Source organism: Humulus lupulus, chromosome 6, assembly GCF_963169125.1.
Source record: "Humulus lupulus chromosome 6, drHumLupu1.1, whole genome shotgun sequence".
In the NCBI taxonomy this organism is placed as follows: domain Eukaryota; kingdom Viridiplantae; phylum Streptophyta; class Magnoliopsida; order Rosales; family Cannabaceae; genus Humulus; species Humulus lupulus.
In genome coordinates, this window is record NC_084798.1 from 79,312,696 (window position 1) to 79,335,055 (window position 22,360).

Below are 22,360 nucleotides of genomic sequence, written 5' to 3' on the forward strand. Positions count from 1 at the left end.
GTCTTCTAATCGATTCTTTTCTGTTACGTTGTGCCGTGCAATGCCTATTTTTCCTTCATTTTTAATTTCTGAGTTCTTGAATATCTCTATCAGTTCTTGCAAAATGGTTTCGGGGTAAACGGTTATATTGATTTGTGCTAAGTTTGGTAGGAAAATAACACTTTGTTGGGATGATGAATTAGTTGGGTAGTTAGGATTATAACTTTAGGGCTTGAAATCGAAGTAAAAATTTGAATTCTAAGCTTGTAGAAAAAACTGGGGTTTTCCCTCCCTTTCAGAGTCAAAAAGTTTTTTCTGAAAAACTTTTCACTTCTGCTTTTTAATCCAATTTCCAAACTGTTCGCTTAAAATGTAGTGTTTTTTGTCAGAATGATGTTGGTCGTATAACAGCTTAACTTTTATACACCAGCAACGTTATTCCAACTTTTAAACATCTTGATCCTTTTGGCCATTAGATTCTCATCTCCCCTTTTCGGTTCGCAGATTTTCATGCAAGATTCGTGGGGAGGAGAAAGGCCAGTCGACGATGATCTGCTAGCCCAACTGCTCAAGGACAAAGAACAACTGTCGCTGCTAGTTCCAAAAATTCCTTTTTCTCAAATTCCCCCAAACAGACCTCTTTCTAGTCCATCCAAAATGGGTAGAGTAAAATCCACTGCCCAGAAAAAGAAAACATCAAAACCTTCCAAAAATCGGCCTGCTTCTCGGGCTGAGATTCCTTCCACCAATGGTAGAGCCGAAACCACTGATCCCAAAATCCAAACAGAGGCCCGTCTCCACAATGCCATTCGACCAGACGTCGAATGGTACCTTGCTCCCCCTAGCACGATCACTGCTAGGATGATAAGTAATTTCCTCAGAAAGTATGGACTTTCTGGGGTTACTTTATTTCTTCCTACCATCGACCAAATGGTAAACCAGCCTGGCAGCGCCTTCAGCTCCTGGTTGAGGTACCACATTGAGGCAGGAGCAATCCCGCCTCTTCATCCTTACTTCTAGGGAGTGGCCAATTATTTTAGGGTTGCTCCCTTCCAGATAACTCCAAACGGGTATAGAATGCTTTCCGCACTCTATATCCTATACAGCCATAAAAATGGCCTGTCCCTTCTACTCACAAGATCAACTACCTGTTCGATCTCAAATCTAACCCCAACCAGGACAACACGGGGTTCTTTCATCTCTACCACCAGGAAATGAATCGCACCTTCCTGAGTGAGACTACCTACAAGTCTAATGTAGGAAAGTACCACTAGGAGTACTTTTTAACTACCGACCTGGTTGCCAACAACTTAGCCTTCACCCAAGGAGGTAACCTCTTCGTTCTCGTGGTCGTTTATTTTCTTTTATTTTATCTGCATTTTCCTTAGAAAATTAGCTCTCTTCAGGTCCATGGCTGCGACCAGCTCCTACTCCAGAATTGGAGCTTCGAGCAGCAATGTTGGCCAGTATGACTGACGTGAAAAAAAGCGTCAAACAGCTGGTCACTGAAGCTAACCTAAGATTGGTCGGGCTTTCGGCACCTCACCGGGATGTGAGGGAAACCACTGCAGGGAGTGCCACTAATGAAGGAGTTCATGAGCAGCACCCAGATGTGTCACAACCACCAAGGAGGAGGACAACTGGAGTGACAATCAGGGAACCCTCCAACACCCCGTGAGAAGATGCTCCTCGGGCCCCTTTAGGGAAGGGCAAGAAAAAGGCTTACGAACCCTCTGTACCCATCGACGAATCTTCAGATGAGAACAGTACTGATCTCTTGCTTTTAGATAGTTTGCCTATTCCCTGTCACTTATTTGATGGGGACGACAACTTTAAGTACACTCCCACTTTAGATTCAGACTTCTTCATGCCAGAAAGTGAGTGTAACACTAGTAAAGTATATAATGTAGCGATCAATAATTATAGCTCGGATATTTTACTTACAATTGCCTTTGTTTCCTTTTTTGACATAGCACACTCATTTATTTATATTGTCTAAATGTTCGTGTACTTGCCTTCTTACAGACATGCCATCCGAAGACATGTTCAATCTCTACAGTGCGCCTGATGCTCTTGCGAGCAAGAAAAAGGCGAACAGGCAGCATCGCGGGGAGTGCAACAAAGAGCCTTCGGCCAAGAAAACCCGCACTGAGGACCCTCCAGAAACTGGTCCTTCGAAAGACACAACACCACCTCCATCTCCCCTCGAGCAACAATCTCCGCATGCACTAGTCGGGTCGACCCATCCTCCACCGGCTCCTATTGATTAGACATAGCCAGCTGCCCCTGCTCAAACATGGGATAACTTATCGAGCCGTGCTTTAAGGTCGTCCAAGGACAGGATGACAAGGATCCTAAGGCACGAGCGCAGCTAAGAAGCCATGGCTGGGATAGAGTCAATGGATGTCGACCAGATCTTGAACCGCGCACTAAACGAGCTTGCCAGTGTAATTTGTCTCTTCCTGTTGAGACTCAATCTTTTTATCTATTATAGTCATTTCAACTTTTGTTCTGATCGCAGGCAATGCTGACCGTGACTGCCAGCCGGCTCCGCTCGAGGGTCATTACTGAGCAATCCAAGGCATCCGAGCAACGGAATGCTAAGGAGATTAAGGATATTGAAGAGAAATATAAAGAGCAGCTTGAGGTGGCTCAGAAGGCAAATGCGACATTGCTCGAGGAGAAAAATAAACTGGTCGAGGAGATGGAGCAAAAGCAGGCTTCTCTGAATAAAGCCCTTGAGGCAAAGGAGAAGTACAAAGAGTCCCACCTCATAAATTTTCGCAAAGCCAAAAGACTCGAGGCGGACCTGATCGAGACCAGGCAAGAGGCTGATAAGTTGGAGGCTCGCATCAAGGATCTCAAAAAAACCAACGCCAGCAATCTTGAGAGGTACAAGGGCGCCACGTCCAAGTGCTTCTATGATTTCTGGAAACACAACCAAGGGGCCAATTTCAACTATCTGTTTGAGCGCATGCGGCAAATAGAAATAGCTCGGTGCGTTGCTTGCTTGGAAGAAGAAGAGAGAGCGAAGACCCCAGCCTCGCCCGAGATATCCTTGGCCACTGGCGTTGAAGGCATAGAGAACGAAGTCGAAGCTACAGTCGACCAGGAAAATCCATAAGACCTTCCTGCTCCATGATTATATATTTCTTTTTTTATTATTTGTATTTCAAGACAATTATATTTATTGATGCACGGGCAGCTTTAACTTTTAACAGACAATTACATCCGAGCAGTAACTGCTCGCAGTGTAAAAGTTTTCCTTTTTTATATTAGAATACTTGCATTTTATTACAACATCTGTTCGCATGACCAAACTTAGCATAGTACTTTGGTTTGATTTAACAAAATACAAATTTGTGAAAAATATTTTGAAAAATACTCTAGGTACCGTAGCATGCTTTCACTTATTTTCCTTGTGTGTTTTCATACCTGTTGATATGCTTTGCTTACTAGGTACCGTATATGCCCCCCAAGTGATGGAGGAGCTTTAGGTCCTCGGTCACTTGCCTTGACCGAAACCTGTTCGAACATTTTTGCTCGTAATAAAGACTTGTAAAAATGATAATACAACAAAATAACACACGTAATGAGCAAATACTTGTAATAAATACAATAGATGGCAAGAATGACTGGCTGCGCACAGTCCCTTTTATTTCTCATAATAAATGGACAAAACATGTTTGTACGAGTGATCACCAAAATGATCTTACACTTATAAACGATCAGTCACATAAAATGACCAACCATTTTTCATAACTTGTAAAAAGTAAAATTAATACAAGCCAATTCTTTAAGAAGAATTGTTTATTGATAGTACTTGCACAGGTGTTCTCCATTCCAATAGCGAGGAATGAGATCTCCATTTAAGCGAGCAAGTTTGTAAGTGCCTGGATGGAGGACTTCTTCAATTTGGTACGGTCCTTCCCAGTTAGGTCCGAGTACTACAGCGGCCTGGTTGCAGGTGTTGAGGAAAACCTTTCGAAGTACTAGATCTCTGACATTGAATTTCCTTTCATGCACTTTAGAATTGAAATATCAGGCGACCTTTTGCTGGTAAGCTGCTACTCGGAGTTGGGCCTGCTCTCGCTTTTCATCGACCAAATCTAGCGATTCCATCAATAGCTAGCTATTAGAGCCTTGATCGTACATTATTCTTCGATGCGATGGCGGATCTAACTCAACATGCAACATAGCCTCTGTTGACTGCATTTTTAGCCAACGACGTGAGAACGTCTAATACGACAAGCCTTCAAGAGAATGTAACGACAACAGACAGTTTATGAACAGAAAATAAATAACACAAGAGATTTTATAGTGGTTCAGCCCCGATTGTCGGTAATAGCCTAATCCACTTAGAGTTGTGATTTATAGATCTGTACTCAAGATCAGATGGACTAAGCCAACCGAGTTTCTTCAGTACAAATTGCAAAAATACAAGAGTCCTCTCAAGATTCAGCACTTTCTCTCTCTAGAATACTCAGACCCAATTTTCTCTCTCTAGAAAGAAGAAGCAGAAGAATCCCTCTCTCCTCCATAAGCCCTCTATTTATAGGCCTGGGATACTCAACTGATATCCCCTTTAGATAGGGATATTTTATTATTCATCTTATATTTATATTACAAGAAATATTTAAAATACAACTGATTCCTCAATTTGAGTGAGGAATGAGAGATTCCCGGATGCTCAGACCAATTCTTGCTGAAGTCGTTCCGGGGATTTTGACGTAGTCTCACATGCATGTTGATTACTCCTTCAAGCTTTCCTTGGACCAAGGTGATACAAGCTTGGCTCTCCTTGGACCAAGGTGGTCCGAGCCAACTCCCTTGTTTCTCTCCTCGGACAAGTCCGAGCATACCTCTTCCATTCAAGGTCCCTTCAGACCTTGTGGCCTTCTCCTCGGACCAAGGTGGTCCAAGGCATCCTCCTTGGCATCTCACCTTGGACAAGTCTGAGGCACTCTCCTTGGCATCTCACCTTGGACAAGTCTGAGGCACTCTCCTTTAGCATCTCCCAACTATGTCCGATCGGACATTGTGTAGGCTCTCCATGTCAAAATCTAAGTCTCCATTCTTGACTTGCATGGGATTCCTCCTCCTTAGCTACTTACCTTGGACACTTTCGAGCCAACACTTAGGAAACCTTGGGAGGCTTACCTCGGACATCCTCCTTGGGGTCTCCTAGGACCACATACTCCTTGGGGTCTCCTAGGACCACTTTCTCCTTGGGGTCTCCTAAGACCACTTTCTTGAGTTCTCCTCGGACCTCATCCTTGGGTTCTCCTAGGATCACTCTCTTTAGCCTCCTAGGATGCATTTTGTCATCTTTATTGCCATGCCATTGATCTCCAATTTTTGGGTATAACAGCCTCATATCCATAAGCTAAGGAAAATGGAGTATGGCCTGTTGCTGTTCAATGGGAAGTTCTGTACGACCACAGGACCAAAGGCAATTGCTCTGGCCATGCCCCCTTCACTTCTTCAAGCCTTTTCTTCAGAGTATCCTTTAGCATTTTATTTACTGCTTCGACTTTTCCGTTTGCTTGAGGGTGAGCAACTAAAGAAAAGCTCTTGATAATTCCATGTCGCTCGCAAAAATCTGTGAACAGATACCGTTGTCTGAGACAATTTTTCTTGGCAATCCATAGTGACACACGATGTTTTTTACTGCAAAATCCAGCACTTTCTTGGTCGTTATGGTTGCAAGTGGTTTAGCTTCGACCCATTTAGTGAAGTAATTGACGACCACTAGGCGTACTTGACGCCGCCCTTTCCTGTGGGCAGAGATCCAATTAGATCTATACCCTAGACTGCGAACGGCCACAGACTTTGCATCTGTTTTAACTCATTTGGGGGTGCTCATGGAATTTTGGAGAACCTCTGGCATTTTTCACACCTCCGCACAAATTCCATCGAGTCTTTATTCATTGTTTGCCATAAGTATCCTTGCCTTAGGATCTTTTTTTATAAACTTTGCCCCCCAGCATGATCCCCACAAAAGCCTTCATGGATCTCTCTTATCAATTCTTTGGCCTTCTCTTTCGAAATACACCTGAGGAGTGGCATTGAGTATCCCCTTCGATACAAGATTCCATCGACCAGGATATACCTAGCAGCCTGCCGCTGAAGGGTCCTAGCTTTGTTCCTGTCCATTGGCAACACACTCTTCATTAGGTACTCTATGTAAGGTGCCATCCATGTATCCGCTGCTTGAATTACCAAAGATGCCCCTTCTGCTTGGATACTTGGTGTAGATAGTCGTTCAACTGGCACTATGTTTAGGGTGTCAGCATCCTTGGCACTCGCCAACTTGGCCAAAGCATCAGCGTTTGAATTTTGGTTGCGAGGTACTTGCTGGAGAGTGTACTTATCAAACTGCGCCAATAAATCCTTCACTTTATTCAAGTAAGCGACCATTTTTAAACCTCGGGCCTAGTATTCTCCAATGATTTGGTTGACCACTAACTGAGAGTCACTGTAGATATCAAGGGAATTTATGTGCATGATTCTAGCTAACCGTAATCCTGCGAGCAGTGCTTCATACTCGGCTTCGTTGTTAGAAGCAGTGAAGTCAAATCTGACGGCGCAGTGAAATCGATGCCCCTCGGGCATTATCAAAATCACTCCTGCTCCTGCGTGGTGCTCATTAGAAGAACCATCTGTAAACAACTTCCAAGGAGTTTGGCTTTGAGACTCAGGCTCTTCAGGCCCTTCTAGCTGTACATTGTCTAGAAGCCCAATGAGTTCTGTGATGAAATCGGCTAGAGCCTGTCCTTTTATCGCTGCTTATGGCAAGTAAGAGAAATCAAACTGTCCAAGTTCGACCGCCCACTTCAATAATCGGCCTGTGACTTCTGTTTTTTGCAGAACTTGCCGTAGAGGTTGGTCGGTCAGAACTGTAATTGGGTGAGCTTGGAAGTATGGCCGCAATTTTCTAGAGGCCAAGATCAAGCAATAGGCTAATTTCTCAATAGGTGGATATCGCATCTCCGCTCCTATTAGCCTTTTGCTTACATAATAAACAACCTTTTGCACGCCTTCCTCCTCTCTTACTAGGATAGCACTAGTAGCGTATTCTATAATCGCCAAGTAGATGAACAAAGTTTCTTTATCAACTGGCTTTGATAGAATCGGTGGCTGCGTCATGTGAGTCTTTAAGGCTTGAAAAGCCTGCTCGCACTCCTTCGTCCATTCAAATTTCTTGTTGCCTCTGAGTAGATTAAAATATGGGACGCATTTGTCTGTTGATTTGGAAATAAATCTACTGAGAGCAGCAATTCTTCTGGTCAAACTTTGAACATCTTTGATTTTTTTTGGCGATTTCATAACGACCAGGGCTTTGATCTTCTCGGGATTGGCTTCAATTCCTCGTGAGTTTACTATAAATCCCAGGAATTTCCCTGATCCAACTTCGAAGGAACACTTGAGGAGATTCAACTTCATCTGGTATTTGTTCAAGACGTTGAAGCACTCTTGCAAGTCCCCTATGTGTCCTTCTGCCTTCTTCGACGTAACCAGCATGTCATCGACGTATACTTCCATGTTTGTTTCAATCAGCTCCTTGAACATGTGATTGACTAGTCGCACCAGCGTATTTCAAACCGAAAGTCATTACCTTGTAACAGTAGAGCCCCATATCGGTCTGAAAGCTAGTGTGATCCTCGTCAGGGGGATGCATACTAATCTAATTGTATTCGGAGTATGCATCCATGAATGAGAGAATGTCGTGCTCTGTAGTGGCATCGACCAGCTGGTCAATTCTAGGGAGTGGGAAACAATCTTTAGGGCAGGCTTTATTAAGGTCTGTGAAATCCACGCACATTCGCCACTTGCCATTCGGCTTGGGACCAAGCACGGGATTAGAGACCCATGATGGATAAAACGCTGCCCTGATGAATCCATTCTCCTTTAGCTTCTTGACTTCTTCCTTTAGAGCCTTTGATCTATCTTTGTCGGGTAGCCTCCTCTTCTGTTGTACTAGTGGAAAACTCTTGTCTATGTTCAGGACATGGCTAATAACTGCAGGGTCTATTCCAACCATGTCTTTATGTGACCAGGCAAAGACTTCCTGGTTTTTCCTTAAAAATTCCACCAGTTCTTGTTTCGTTGTTGTCTCTAAGTTTTTACCGACTTTCACAACCCTAGTCGGATCTGCGTCATCAAGTTGGACCTCTTCAAGGTCCTCAATGGGACCTATCTCTTCATCAAAATCCCCAAAGTGAGGATCCAAATCCCTATCCTTACTTTGGGCAACACCCTATTTGGTGACACAATCACCTGATTGGGCTTGTACATCACTGGCCGTTTGCAACTCCTTTCCAGCAGCTTCCCTCAATCAGCCTTTTCTCGCTGTTGATATTGAGGCATTATAGCACTCCCTTGCTTCTCGCTGGTTTCCCAATACGCATCCTATCCCTGCGTCAGTTGGGAATTTCATGGCAAGGTGACAGCTCGTAGGTCGACCAAGATTGGCCTTCCAATTACAGCATTATACGCTGAAGGAAAATCAACCACTATGAAAGTAGTGAGTAATTTCATGTTTGCAGGCGCACTTCCTGCTGTAACTGGGAGTTTAATCAACCTTGTCGGGGCGAGCTCTTTCCCAGAAAAACCATATATGGTTTGGTTGCACGGCTCCAGGTCCTTGACGGACAACTTCATCCTTTCCAGTGAGGACTTGTACAAGATGTTGACTGAGCTTCTTGTGTCAACTAACACCCTTTTAACCATCATGTTTGCAATTTGGACGTCAACGACCAGCGGATCGGAGTGTGGGAATCGGACGTGTTGAGCATCGTCTACAGAGAAGGTTATCAACTCCTCCTCTATTCGAGCTTTCTTTGGTGCTCGATCCTCCACACTCATCATCTCGATGTCCTGGTCGTGGCGTAAAGTCCGAGCGTATCGCTCCCTTGCTTTCCCACTATCCCCTACAATGTGTGGACCGCCATAGATGGTGAGTAATATTCCTGCCACAGGAGCTGGCTGTAAAGGTGGCGAGCGTTGGCGTGCAGGCACCTGCTCGTTGCCACCCGGTGCCTCTTGCTGAGATCCTCCTGTGGCTCATACATATCTCCTTAGGTGTCCTTGCCTGATCAGGAACTTGATCTCGTCCTTCAACTGGTTACACTCATTGGTGTCATGTCTGTAGTCGTTATGAAAACGACAGAATTTTGTCGTATCTCTCTTGGAGATATCCTTCCTTATAGGCGCTGATCGCTCATAAGGGACATTAGCACTGGTCGCTTGATAGACCTCTGCTCTACTCTCGACAAGGGCCATATAGTTGGTGAATCTTGGCTCATATCTATTGCATTTGGAGCATTTATTTTCAGATGTTGACGGCTCATTGCCTGCCCTTTTTCCACCATTTCTGTCGTTCCCATTCCCGTTGCCTTTGTCGTTGCCATTAGGTTTATCTGACCCGTTGGCGGCTTTGGCAGGATCTTCCTTTGGTCCCTTGTCTTTTGTAGGCGACTTCCCCTCATTGGAAATCGCATCTTGAAGCTTGATGTATCGATTAGCTCGATCCAAGAATTCTTGGGTACTTCTTACCCCATTCTTTCTCAGGCTGCTCCAGAGGGGGGAGTGGCGTCTAATCCCAGCAGTTAGGGCCATCATATTTTCTTCGTCTCCCACTGTTTTGGCTCCAGCCGCTGCTCACATAAAGCGCTGGACATACTCCTTTAAGAGCTCTCCCTCCTTTTGGCGTATCTCGACCAGCTGGTTGGCCTCAGTGGGGTGTACGCGACCCGCATAGAATTGTCCGTAAAATTATTTCATGAACATTTCCCAGGATACTATACTAGCAAGAGGGAATTTAAAGAACCACTCTTGGGCAGTGTCAGATAAGGTGGCGAGGAAGATCTTGCATCGGGCATCGTCCGACACCTTCTGAATATCCATTTCTATCTCAAATTTGTTAACATGAGATACTGGGTCCCCGTACCCATCAAAGTTCGGCAGTACCGACATTTTGAACTTGCTGGGGGTTTCTGTCACATCAATCCTCTGCACAAACGGAGAGCCTTTCCTCTGGTCGTACTCTATGTGGGATGTCCGGCTCCCGACCAGCTGTTGTACTTCCTAGTTCAGAGCATCGATTTGAGCTTGAACTGCGTTTGGGATTGCTGGGACGACTGGTGCTGGAGGAGCATACTCATCATGTCTCTCATGCCTGTTGTTGAGTATGTCCCTCAAGTCATCATCTCTGTGCCTTAGCTCGCTAACTCCTAGCCAATCAAAGACGTTATGCCGTCTGGGCTGCCCCCAGCATTATGGCTTACAGGCCTATTGTCTCTTGATGGGGGATTCCTGTCTCCACCTCTTCCCTCATGCCTTCGACCAGCATTCCCCCTGCCAAAATTGGCCTCATTGTAGTCATGGCCGTCTCTAAACTGTGGCCGACTATGGCGTGACCGATTGGTCACGCTATTTCCTCCTCTGGCTGGAATCTCTTGAGCATCAGGGGGAGGCCTGCACTGGTCGTTGGGTCCTCGTGCATTATTATGTCGTGGGGGGGCCCTGACCGCAGAGCCTGACTCATTATGCCTTCTATTGGCAGAAGGACGTTGACCCCTGCTTGATGGATTTGGCTCATCGTCCCCTAGGCGTCTAGGGCTACGGGGTGGCTGCCCAGCCCTATTCAGCCTCTGGCGCTGGGGATTGCCGTGACCAGTCTGAGAAGGTGGCTGTTGCTCAGGATCTTGAATTGGGACATCATCCTGAGCAACAAGTGGCTGCTCCGGCCTTTGTGGGCGTGCTGGCTGGATCGAAGGACTCAGATTTGGGGCCCGCTGTGGTGGCGCACTTGGTGGCTGATCTGGTTGAGAGGCCGGTGCAGCATGCCCTCTGGCCAATTGAATGGCTGCTTCAAGAGCGGTCGTGGCATCTCTCTGCCAATGCTCCATTTCCGCCTGCTGCTCATTTAACTCCTAGCACTAACGCTCGATCTCCCTTTGTTGCCGCGCCAAGGTCTCTGCCGCATTTTCCTTATTGGCCCTCAGACTGGCCAACTCATCCCGCAACACGCCTAGTGTTACCCTCAGCGTCTCGGAATCTATTTCCTCCTCTTCGAAATCCAAGCATGGTTCATTTTCAGCCACATTTGGAGGAGGAGGTTGAGACGATGCAGCGCCAGCAGCCTGTCCAGCTTTCTTGGATGTCTTCTCCATTTGATTTTCTTTAAGCTTCTTGAGTTCAACTCTCAACGAAAGCACCAGAATGTTGACCCTCGATTTGGCCAACGACACGGAGTCAAAATAACGACAAAGAAACAAGAAGGAAATTAAGAATGAAATCAAATGGGAAGAAGGTGACACAAATTATTTATAGTGGTTCGACCCCAACTATGTGGTAATAACCTACGTTCACTTAGTGTTCTCATTGATGTTGAATCCTAATGTTGTGATCAAAGAACTAGGGTTCTCGAGTTTCACCAGCCTTAGGAGAATTACAACTTTTTGGTGGATAATAACACTATGTTCTCTCTCTGAGTATTCAGGTTCAAGGTTCAAAAGTCAAAAGTCTCTTCCTTGAGCCCTCTCATGCATATTTATAGGCTCAAGGGGGTTACATGGGCCAATGGGCCTTAATTATCCTTAATATCAGTGTATCAAGGCAACAAAGAAAAAAGATCATAAATGTAGTTATTACAAAATTACATATCTTTAAAGGAAATAGACCGAAGCATGCGACCAGGCTGGTCGCATCTAATCGCGAGATTTGATGAGGCAATAGACATCTGGTCGATAGGCGAACAACATCCCTTTACTTTAACGCCGCCACGTGCCAACCACATGTAATATATTCTTGCCACGTCATCAAGAGTCATTTTTGGGTAAACAATTTTCTCGAGCCCATTTCACTAAAATCCACCCTAAACAATACCCATACCCAAAATTATATCTAGAACTCACATCAATACAACATAATCACTATAATTACCCCAAAAACTACTCCATACTTTCACCAAAACCCAAAATCAGATCAAGGTTTAAACTTCAAGAAAACCTTTAAACTACAATTGAAAACCACCAGAAATTCAGAGACAACCTTACCTCAATCTGAGAATTGACCCTGAGCTAAATCCCAACCACTTCAAGCTTCAAATTCTAGAGCTTCTCCTTCAAAATTCCCAAGCCTAGAGAGAGAATGGCACCCGAGAGAGAGAAAGTGAGAGTTGAGGGTGTTGTGTTTTTTTCTAAGTGCTCTGCTGAAGTTAGCCTATCCTTAGCTTCAAAATGACTAAAATAACGCTAGATTAACCCTTAGCAATTTAATGCCTCCAAGGGCAATCCCATTATTTGTCACATTCCCACTAATTCCTCGAGTAGTCTTATAAATCTCCAATTAACCCCGGCATACCCAAATAACCACTAAATAACTACCCGTTACCCGATAAATCCCGAACACACACTAAGTTCTTAAATACCCCTAGGCTCACCCCAAGCCGGGTATCTGACCCCGTTGTGACTATTCCGCTAATCTGCTCCCTATGACCACCTCGTTCTACACATCTCAAATATATCCCCACCATACTGTGGTCTCAAGCATAGCACACACATAATTACATTTACGCCCTGAACGGACCAAAATTACAAATATGCTTTTATTAACATGAACGGGACCACATGCATATTTAATTCACCTAATCATGTATATGTAAGCATATAATAATATAACTTGAGTAATCAAGTACTGATACACATATATCACAATTAATCACGTAATAATATAGTTAAATCAATTATTGTCCTCCCAGCACACTAATCAAGGCACTAAGCCTTATTAGCAAATTTGGGGTGTTACAGTGCCCGTCCATAAGGTTCTATTGCTGAAGTTTATGTGGTTAATGATGTGTTGACATTTTGTTCTAGGTATCTTCAAGGTGTGGAAACTAGATTTAGTCGACCAGAATAAAAAGATGATGCCATCACGAACAAGTTGAATCACGAGTTCTCCATATTTAAGCATGTGGGACGGCCTATTGGTGCCAAAAAAAATTATACAATGCTAATAGATTTGAAGTGTAAGGCGCAGTGGTACATATTGAACAATTGTGCAGAAATTGAGAATTATGTCAAGTAAGATTTGTTGCATTTGAAGTTTTGATATTTTTTATAAGTTGAGAGTCGATATCTTAAAATTTGAAATTTTTCTGTGTAGTGAGCATATGAATGAGCGCAGAACAAGGGGTGATTCTAATCTTGACAAAAGGCAAAAAATGAGTTCCCTGATTTGTTCAAGAATCGAGTAAGCACATATATATTTTATTCTCCTAATCTTGTACATGTTTACAAATAAATCAACTTCCCTAACCCCTCAATTTCCACTTTTTATATTAATCAATTTTGGCAAATTATTCTGGATCAAGTGTCTGATGAGTTGTATGCCATTGCGAACCCAGCAAATGTCGTTGTGTTTTCCTATCCCGGATGCATTGTCAACTGTGTCAAATTTTTCGTTGAGAGCAGAGATATAAATCGTAAAACTCATAATAGCGGTGTTATGGTGCCTGGTGAAGATGGAATCAATTTTTATGGTGTCCTTCAAGAAGTCATTGAATTGAGTTATTTGAAAGACTGTAGTATTTTATTGTTCAAGTGTAAGTGGTTTGACACAAATGCCAGCAGCGGTAGGATTGAAAGTGATCCTGTTTTTACTAGCGTTCGTGCCAATCGTGAATGGTATCAAAATGAACCGTTTATACTTGCATCCCAAGCAAAGTTAATCAATTACATCAACGATTTGATGATTCAAGGCTCATAAGCACTTACATCCTGCACAATGTTTGGGATTTTCTAGACGAAGCAAAGGACACTATTCAAATACTCCAAGAAAACAACTCATCAGGAATTCAATTAGTTGTACAACTTCCACACTTAAGACAATTTTGACTACATACATGAGGATGTTTCCCTAACCAAAGTTCATGACATTGATGATGTAATTCCCATAAATGAAAGAGAAATTTCAGATGACTTTTTGGTTGATGAAGGAATGGCAGAGGCAACAAGAGGAACAATGAAGGCAAGAACAAGGGCAATTTTAGAGTTATTTTGAGACACAACAAGCCTTGATGGCTCAAATGGCTAATTTGTGGTCACAGCAGAACCTTGGACAATCGGCGCCTCCGCTTCCCCAGATTATCTACAGTTCTTTCAGGCACCAACTCCACCACCTCCTACTCAGGATGATTTTGGTGATGATGTTGGTGCCACTCAACTCTAGGTTCTAGTACATTTTTTATGTGTGTTGAACTTGATAATTATAAGTTAAATATTTTGTACTGAACTTCTTAATTATTGTGTTTAATTGTCTTTACTGAACAACTAATATTTAAACTTTTGAATTCTTAATGTTAATTAAGTATTAGTTATTTTGATTTTAATTTCAATTCATTATCAATTAATAAATATATATAAAAAATTATAATTATATTAATTAATATATATGAGAAAATTAAATTATATAATTTAAAAAAAAAAAAATTTAGTCAGCTCTTCCTAGAGCGCTAGCAAGTCTTTTAAACCAACATCTTTTACGGGTGCATTTATGTTTTCGTCAGCAAAGATATGTTTACCGGCGTGGAACCCCGCCGGTGAAAATGGTCTAATCGCCGGTTAAAAGGGGTCGTCGATCCAAAATCCAATGCCATTTTACCAGCGAGTTGGCCTTTGCCGACGTGTAAATCCATCAGGATTGTAAGCTTTACTGGCATGGTCTGTACAGCGTCGATAAAACATCATTCAACGACCAGGCATCGCCGACAAGTTTTGTTGGCGATAAATTTCACCAGCAAAGTGTTTTTGACCTTTGTCAGTGCATTTTGGGTACTTTTGCCAACGCTAATTTTCGTTGGCAAAAGCCTCCATTTTGTAGTGTCATTTGCACCAAATTGGTTTAGACCCCTTTGGAAGGTCAACTAATTCCCAAGTGTGGTCACACATAATTGAATTAATTTCACCATTAATTGCCTCCTTCCAAAAGGCGAAGTCCCTTAAGGATATATTCAAACCTTGCACTGCTAAAGGATAGAGAGTCAACTTTGCCATCCTTCCAATGGATTTGTGTGTTATAAATGATTATAATTAATATTTAATTCTATGTAAACATGTTCCCAGCAGTGAAAAAATGAAAATTACAAAGTCCCACATTGTTTTTAGAGTTAAATTTTCTCTAATTTCCATCTATATAATAACCCAATTCGTTTTTATCTAAACAAGAGTACTTCTTTGAGACTTTTATAGTTTAAGAAGTGTAGTTTTTATTTTTCTAGTTAATTTTAAATTATGATAATAATTTAAAAAATATTATAATAGAATAATTATTGGTATTTACTCATCACTTTGAGAGGGGATATCTCTTCAGGTATGTAAGTGTAATTGTACATAAAAAAAATTGTTCTTTAATATTTTTATCAACAAAAAAAATTGTTCTTTAATATTTTTTATCAATATAAATGTGTAATTTATGAATACAAATTATGTAACAAATATTTATTTGATATTTTTTTCCAATATAAATATGTAATTTATGAATACAAATTATGTAAGAATTGTATGTGTATGTGTAATTGTACATAAAAAAATTTGTTCTATATTTATTTGATATTTTTATCAATATAAATGTGTAATTTATTAATACAAATTATGTAAGAAAATGTGTTCTATATTTATTTGACACGGATATGAAAAATCATTATAAAAGAGTTTCAAATGTGTCACATTTTCCTGAGGTGGAGGTTGACAATTCAAAAAGAAAAAAAGTTTCAATTATGTCACGTAGTTGACAATTCAAAAAGAAAATGTACTTCAATTGATATGACTAATCTTCCTACCGACCCTGGGTTGTGACCTCCGATTTCTAATTACAACACAGATATTCAAGATGAAATTCGAAGACAATATCTATAACAAGGGCCTTCTCAACCAAGAAGTCATGAATTTCCTAAGACATTCTTTGGAACACAGGACCGTCGATTCAACATTGCATGGTTTGATCAATTTTCTACTTGGTTGGAATCTAGCATCAGTAAGGATTTTGCATTTTTTTTCTATGTTGCTATCTCTTCAAATCAAACATTAGAAAATAAGCTGGCGGCAACACATTTGTTAGTGAGGGTTTTTCAAATTGGAAGAAAATGAGCATATTTGAAAAACATTTCGGAAATCACAATAGTAGTCATTATAAGTGTTTCAAGAATTGTGAAGCTTTAGTGGATATAAAACAACAAATTGAACACATTTTTTAAAAGAAGAACATCAAAGATCGAATAAGTTACCGTGTTTGATTAATTGCTTCATTGTATTCACTTTCTTGAATGACAAGGTCTTGCATTTCGTGGTTATGATGAGTCCCAAGATTCTAATAATCTAGGTAACTTTCTCGAACTTCTAACTTTTCTTGCTAATCATAACGATGAAGTTAGAGTTGTTGCTTTGAAAAATGCTCCTGAGAATCTTAAGCCGACTTCACCAAAGATTCGGAAAGACATTGTAAATGCATGTGCTATGAAAACAATTAATGTTATTATTATAGATATGAGAGATGTTGTTTTTTCTATTTTAGTTTATGAATCTCGTGATGTATCCATAAAGGAGCAAATGGTTGTAATGTTTCGTTATGTGGACAAGAGAGGGTGTGTGATTGAGCGATTCATTGGTATTGAACATGTTCCTAATACCATTGCGATCTCACTTAAAATAGCAATTGATAAGTTGTTTTCAAAGCATGGGTTAAGCATATCCAGATTACGAGGTCAAGGGTATGATGGAGCTAGTAACATGAGTGGAGAGTTTAATGAGTTGAAAAATATTATCATGAAGGAGAATGAATGTGCTTTTTTTGTCCATTGTTTTGCTCATCAACTACAATTAGCACTCTTGGGTGTGGCAAAGAAACATGAATTAATAGGTATTTTCTTTGTTATTCATGTTCTAGTAATACTTGTTTCATAAACAAATTTTTTTATATATATAATGATTTATATTTTTATGAAAAAATAGGTACTTTTCTCACCGTAGTGTCTAATGTGGTGAATGTTTTTGGAGCCCCATCTAAGCGTCGTGACATTCTTTGGGGAAAAAAGCTCTCAAAGTCATCAAAGCCTTAAAATGTGGAGAACTTTTGAGTCGAAGAGGCCAAAATCAAGAAAATGGAATTAAGCATTCATGTGATACACGTTGGAGATCACACTTTGGTACTTTGGTAAGCTTTACTATCATGTTTTCATCTATTATTGATGTGCTTAAGGAAATTACAAATGATAGATTGAATAGTGAGCAAAAATATGAAGCATCTATTATGTTACAAATAGTGCAAACATATGATTTTGTCTTTAGCTTGCATTTGGTGAAGAATATTCTTGGGATCATAAATGAGTTGTCACAAGTCTTACAAAAAGGTGATCAAGTTATTGTGAATGCCATGGATTTGGTTAAAATATGGAAGAAACAACTACAAATGATGAGAGACAATGGCTGGGATTCCTTAGTGGAAGGTAATTTTTGTATGGAGTTCAATATTGATGTTCTTAATATGAATCATTTGTATTGTCCTCAAGGGAAATCACGGCGCAAGGCTCCAAAGCTTACAGATTTTCACTACTTCTGTGCTGATTTTTTCAATACCGTGATGGATTTATATCTACAAGAGCTAAATAGTCATTTTAACGAGGCTAATACTGAGTTGCTACTTTGTTTATCATGTTTATCTCTAGCTAATTCATTTTCTGCTTTTGACAAGGGAAAGTTAATTCGTCTTGATCATCTTTATCCATATGATTTTTCTACATTGGATTTAAATGTACTAGAATATCAACTTCAAACCTATATTGATGATATGTGTTCTCATCTCAAGTTTTTAGATATGAAAGAGATGGTTGATCTTTCTAAGAAACTGGTTGAGAAAAGAAAGGATGAGGTATTGTTGTGAAATTTTTTCTACGCAAGTATATCTAATCACAACTGTAGTAATATTTGGTAAATCTGATTATTGTCCCACGAAGGGTGACTACCAATTACCAACAATTAATTTCCAATTATATTTTACCAATAAACATGTAATGTTCTTTAAAAAAAGTTAAAAGTAAAATAAATAAACAAACAATTATAAAAACTTTGAATTAAAACCTAACTATTAACACCATGGACTAATCCAAGAAAATAACAAATTAGGGAATTTAATCTTATCAACCATCCACTCTATTATTTATCAATGCAAGATTCTCAATCTTTCCTCCTTATTAAGATAGTGAGTTTACCAAAACATTTAATACTCAGTTTATTAAATATTAAACTCGACCTAAATGAGAATTTTCTATATTTCAATGATAAATTCACATAAAAGAAGCATTAAGATTAAAAACTTAAAAACCACACAAACAATCGTGATACTCTCGTTCAAGATTAAACTTATGTCTGATCAATTATAGAATATTTGAACCTCACTTTTTATATTTTAATTCAAACTCATATAGATTATGTAAAAAGATGGCCAATCAACCACATATCAAAATCACAAATTGAACAAATCTTAAAAGAGAAGAAGAGAAATCATAAAATTTGCATTAGTTCATAAAAGAGGTTCAAGAGATTCAATTAAAAACCCTAAAACTGAAATTAGTTCATCATCATATCAAAGAAATCCATAATACTAAAATCTAACATAAAGAAAATTAAAGAAGAGGAAAAAAAAACTCTAGAATTGATCTCTGAAATCGTTCTCCAGATGTTCTCCTTGCTTCCCTTCGTAAAAACTGCACTAAAAACGGATATAGATCACCTAAAACTTCTAAAATACGTTTCAATATGAAACCCTAAAATTGTTCAGCCAAATAAGATGACAATGCCCTTCATTCAGTCACATTCGCAACCAAGTGTCGCGGTCCACCTCAAATAACTCAAATTTTATAGTCTCTGACTTGTCCAAGCGTCGTGACCCTACCAATAAGTGCCACAACCCTTTTAGCTCCAGATTCGATCCACTTCTCAGACTTGGACTGCGCCGCGACCCCACTAACAAGCGTCGCGACTCTATCACAAAATTTCGTTATGTGGACAAAAGAGGGCGTGTGATTGAGCGATTCATCAGTATTTTAGGTTGTTTGTTAACGTATTCTAATAAATCTTTTATTTCTTTCTTACTAGAAATTTTTTCAATATTTATTAAAAAGTTTTCTATTTTATTATTTGTATTAGTTATTTGTTTTTTTGATTTAGTCTATATTATCTAATATTTTATTTTGAAACTCTTGATCTTTAAGACTATGTTTAATAATTTATTAATCTTTATAAGTTTTCTTTTTAATATTCTTATAATAAATTGATGTTTTAACTTATAAAAAGCAATGTAAAAGAGACTACAAAAGTGTTGATATTTTCTGTAAAAAATTATAATGACTTAAATGTAGTTTTTAAAGCTATTTAATAACTTCGCTACAAATGTTTCGAAGCTTAACAGAAAATAGTGTACGGCTGCACTAAAATAGTGATGAAAGTGATATTTGTAGTAAGAATAATTGTTTTATGACTCAAGAACTTTTGACACTAATTTGTGATTTCTTAGCAAATTTTGTTGATAAAAAATAAAATTACAAAAATAATTAGTGATATTTTTAAAAACATGGGATTTTTTGTCAAAATTTCACAAAATGCGAGTTTTTGTTTTTTTTTCAGTGGAAATTAATCCTATTTAAATTTAAAAATAAATAGTCACTTGCAGAACTCTTCTAGTGTTTATGAAAACTCTTGCATTTGCCCATTTCAAGTACTGGGCAAATTCCTCGGGGAATATATTTGCATTTGCAAGTTGAAAAAAATGATGGAAACAATGGTGCTGTTTTTATCACTTAAAAAATAATTTTTATTTAATTAATTAAAATTTTAATAATTAAACATAAAATTAATAATTTTATTTTCATTTATTATTTTTTAAAATTTATTAAATTTTAAAAATAGAAATTTTTTACTTTTAAAATTTTTTAAAATTATTTTCGATTTTTTTTTCGGTTCTTTTTTAAATTAATATCTCATTTTATATTATTTTATAAAAAAATAAAAATACTTTTGTATTTTTAAAAATAAAAAACAAAAGTAATTATCAAATATATTTTTATTTTTATTTCCATTTTATCAAATATTTCCATTTTCTATGATTAAAAAATTCAAAAACTTTTACAACACAACCAATATTCTTTATCTATGCAAAAATTTGCAGGCTCTACTATTCCCATCATAATTTCTAAACTTCACACTAAAGCTTCTTGTTCTTTAGCTTAGTTCCTCTTCTATGCCAATCACAACACTTGGTTACACGAACCCACCTAAAGTTTCGGTCAATTACATGCGGAAAAAATCTTTTTTGACAGATTGAACAATCCAAAGATGGGATTTTCAACTTTGGACTTGGGTTCCCATATTTTTGTCGGAAATTGTCATGGAAAGTATGTGAAGTTCCAATATTTTAATGAAATAGGAAGAAACACCCTTAGTTTCAAGCTTCCCGACTCTCGGCGTGTCTCAACAAGACCACTCTCAAGCAAGTTTGAGTCAATTGAATTCGAAGAAAGAACAAGCCCAGCTGAGGTAAATCAAGTTTAAACATCTCATCTTTTTAATTTTTATTTATTTTTAACAATTACCCACTTTCTAATTCTTTCAAGTTTGTCCCATTTGGAATTTTGAGTGATTCTGGATTATATTGGGGGTAGTGGAGCTTTCAATTAAATGTGGTATGTTTTGAAATCTGATGCAAGAATCTTGAGTTTAAGAGTGGTATTAGGCATTTTTTCTTAAGTGGCTACTGCAATAATTTCTGATAAACTTGATAGCTCCCTCATTGTTTGAAAGGTCAAAAAAGAAATAGAACTATGCTATGAACTCATACGCAGACTGGGGAAGGGAGTAGTGTATTTGGGTTCATCAAGGATGGGACCTGGTCATTCACATTACTCACAAACACTAGAATTGGGAAGAGAGGTGAGTTCCTTCTTGGTTTTTCTATGTTCATGAACACATGTTCAAATAACAAGGACACAAATAAGACTATCCAATAATTAATTTTGTCTTTTTTCCATGTGTCCTACTGAGCAGATTGCAACTCTTTTGGACTGTACAACTTGGTCAGGAGCTGGTCCGGGGCTAATGGATGCTGCTACCAAAGGTGCTATAGAAGCAGGAAAACCAGTTGGAGGATTTAAGATTGGTAAAGAAGCTGGGGAATGGACTACATCAAAGTTCCATCCATACCTACCATCAGAAGCATATCTAACTTGCAGGTATGTGCAATTCAATGCTAGAAAGTTTTCAAAAAATGGTTTCGGTTGCCCCAAGTTGATTTATATGCTTTATGAATGCAGGTTTTTCTCTGCTAGGAAACATGGTTTGGTGGATGCTGCTTTGAGAAGGAGTATTACAGACCGAACTGCTGTTGTTGCCCTTCCTGGTGGAATTGGGACTCTAGATGAAATGTTTGAGATATTAGCATTGATTCAACTGGAGCGAATCGGGTCAGAGCATCCAGTTCCATTCTTGCTCATGAATTATGATTCCTTCTATTTGAAGCTGTTGGATTTTCTTGAAGATTGCAAGGACTGGGGTACTGTCTTCAATGGAGAGGTTGCATCTTTATGGAAGGTTTGCAATAGCAACTCTGAGGCTTTAGCTTATTTATCCGAATTTTATAACATGACTATTGGTGATAAAGATATTTATGAAACGGAATCGACAAGTGGGCGTGGCACTATTTGTTGATAGGATTTGGAATTTCTCTACTCGTTGCAAAAAAATCGTTCTGCAACTAATGCTCAGCTGATATCTCAAACTGTTGTAGACTCCATAAGTAATTGGATCTGGTTAGTGGAATACGCTTATTTTGTTTTGAATAATACATAATAATATATTAATTACTATCCGTACTGTTACTTTATATCTGACTTCCAAGACTTGATATTTTCGTTTTCGGGTTTGTTTCTTCTCTCTACTGCCTAGCTGCTCTCCTTTCAAAGTTTTCTTCAGAATGAATGGTTATCCATGTGAGAAATAAAAATAAAACAGAAATAATGAATAGAATTATAACAGATTATGGAATAGAGAAATGATGAATAACCTAAAGAAGTTGGTCACTGATAAAGTTCCATAGTTATTCATATATTGGTAGATAAATAATATGTACCATGTAAAGCTCTCCTTAAAAACAGAGAGGTCACATGCAACTGTGAGTTCCCCTTAAGGGTACTAAGAGAAGTGAATCTAAAACCCCAACTTCTCCTTGTAATGCTAGAGGAATGAGAATTAAAAGTCCACAAAAAAGGACTAAAAGCTCACACTGAAGGCATTATAATATTACTTCTATAGGATAGAAAAGAAAAATAATA

At 39.1% G+C, this 22,360-nt stretch overlaps 3 protein-coding genes across 4 annotated transcripts; all 3 read left to right on the forward strand.

Moving 5' to 3' along the window:
* The first annotated feature begins 2,360 nt into the window (after window positions 1-2,360).
* Window positions 2,361-3,103, forward strand: LOC133785240 (uncharacterized). The gene is made up of 2 exons (XM_062224490.1): window positions 2,361-2,426; window positions 2,501-3,103. The coding sequence occupies exons 1-2, from the start codon at window positions 2,361-2,363 to the stop codon at window positions 3,101-3,103; spliced, it is 669 nt and encodes a 222-aa protein (XP_062080474.1).
* Window positions 3,104-17,208: 14,105 nt separating this feature from the next.
* Window positions 17,209-17,919, forward strand: LOC133785241 (uncharacterized). Its single transcript, XM_062224491.1, has one exon. It carries the CDS (start codon window positions 17,209-17,211, stop codon window positions 17,917-17,919), a length of 711 nt encoding a protein of 236 aa, XP_062080475.1.
* Window positions 17,920-20,178: 2,259 nt separating this feature from the next.
* LOC133782307 (probable cytokinin riboside 5'-monophosphate phosphoribohydrolase LOGL2) lies at window positions 20,179-21,945 on the forward strand. Of its 2 annotated transcripts, XM_062221560.1 has the most exons (4): window positions 20,183-20,570; window positions 20,835-20,963; window positions 21,078-21,262; window positions 21,344-21,945. In XM_062221560.1, exons 1-4 carry the CDS (start codon window positions 20,370-20,372, stop codon window positions 21,735-21,737), a joined length of 909 nt encoding a protein of 302 aa, XP_062077544.1. In that variant the 5' UTR covers window positions 20,183-20,369; the 3' UTR covers window positions 21,738-21,945. The 2 variants fall into 2 exon arrangements, with proteins under 2 accessions (XP_062077545.1, XP_062077544.1); XM_062221561.1 differs by lacking the exon at window positions 20,835-20,963 and having other exon boundaries at window positions 20,179-20,570.
* Window positions 21,946-22,360: the final 415 nt, after the last annotated feature.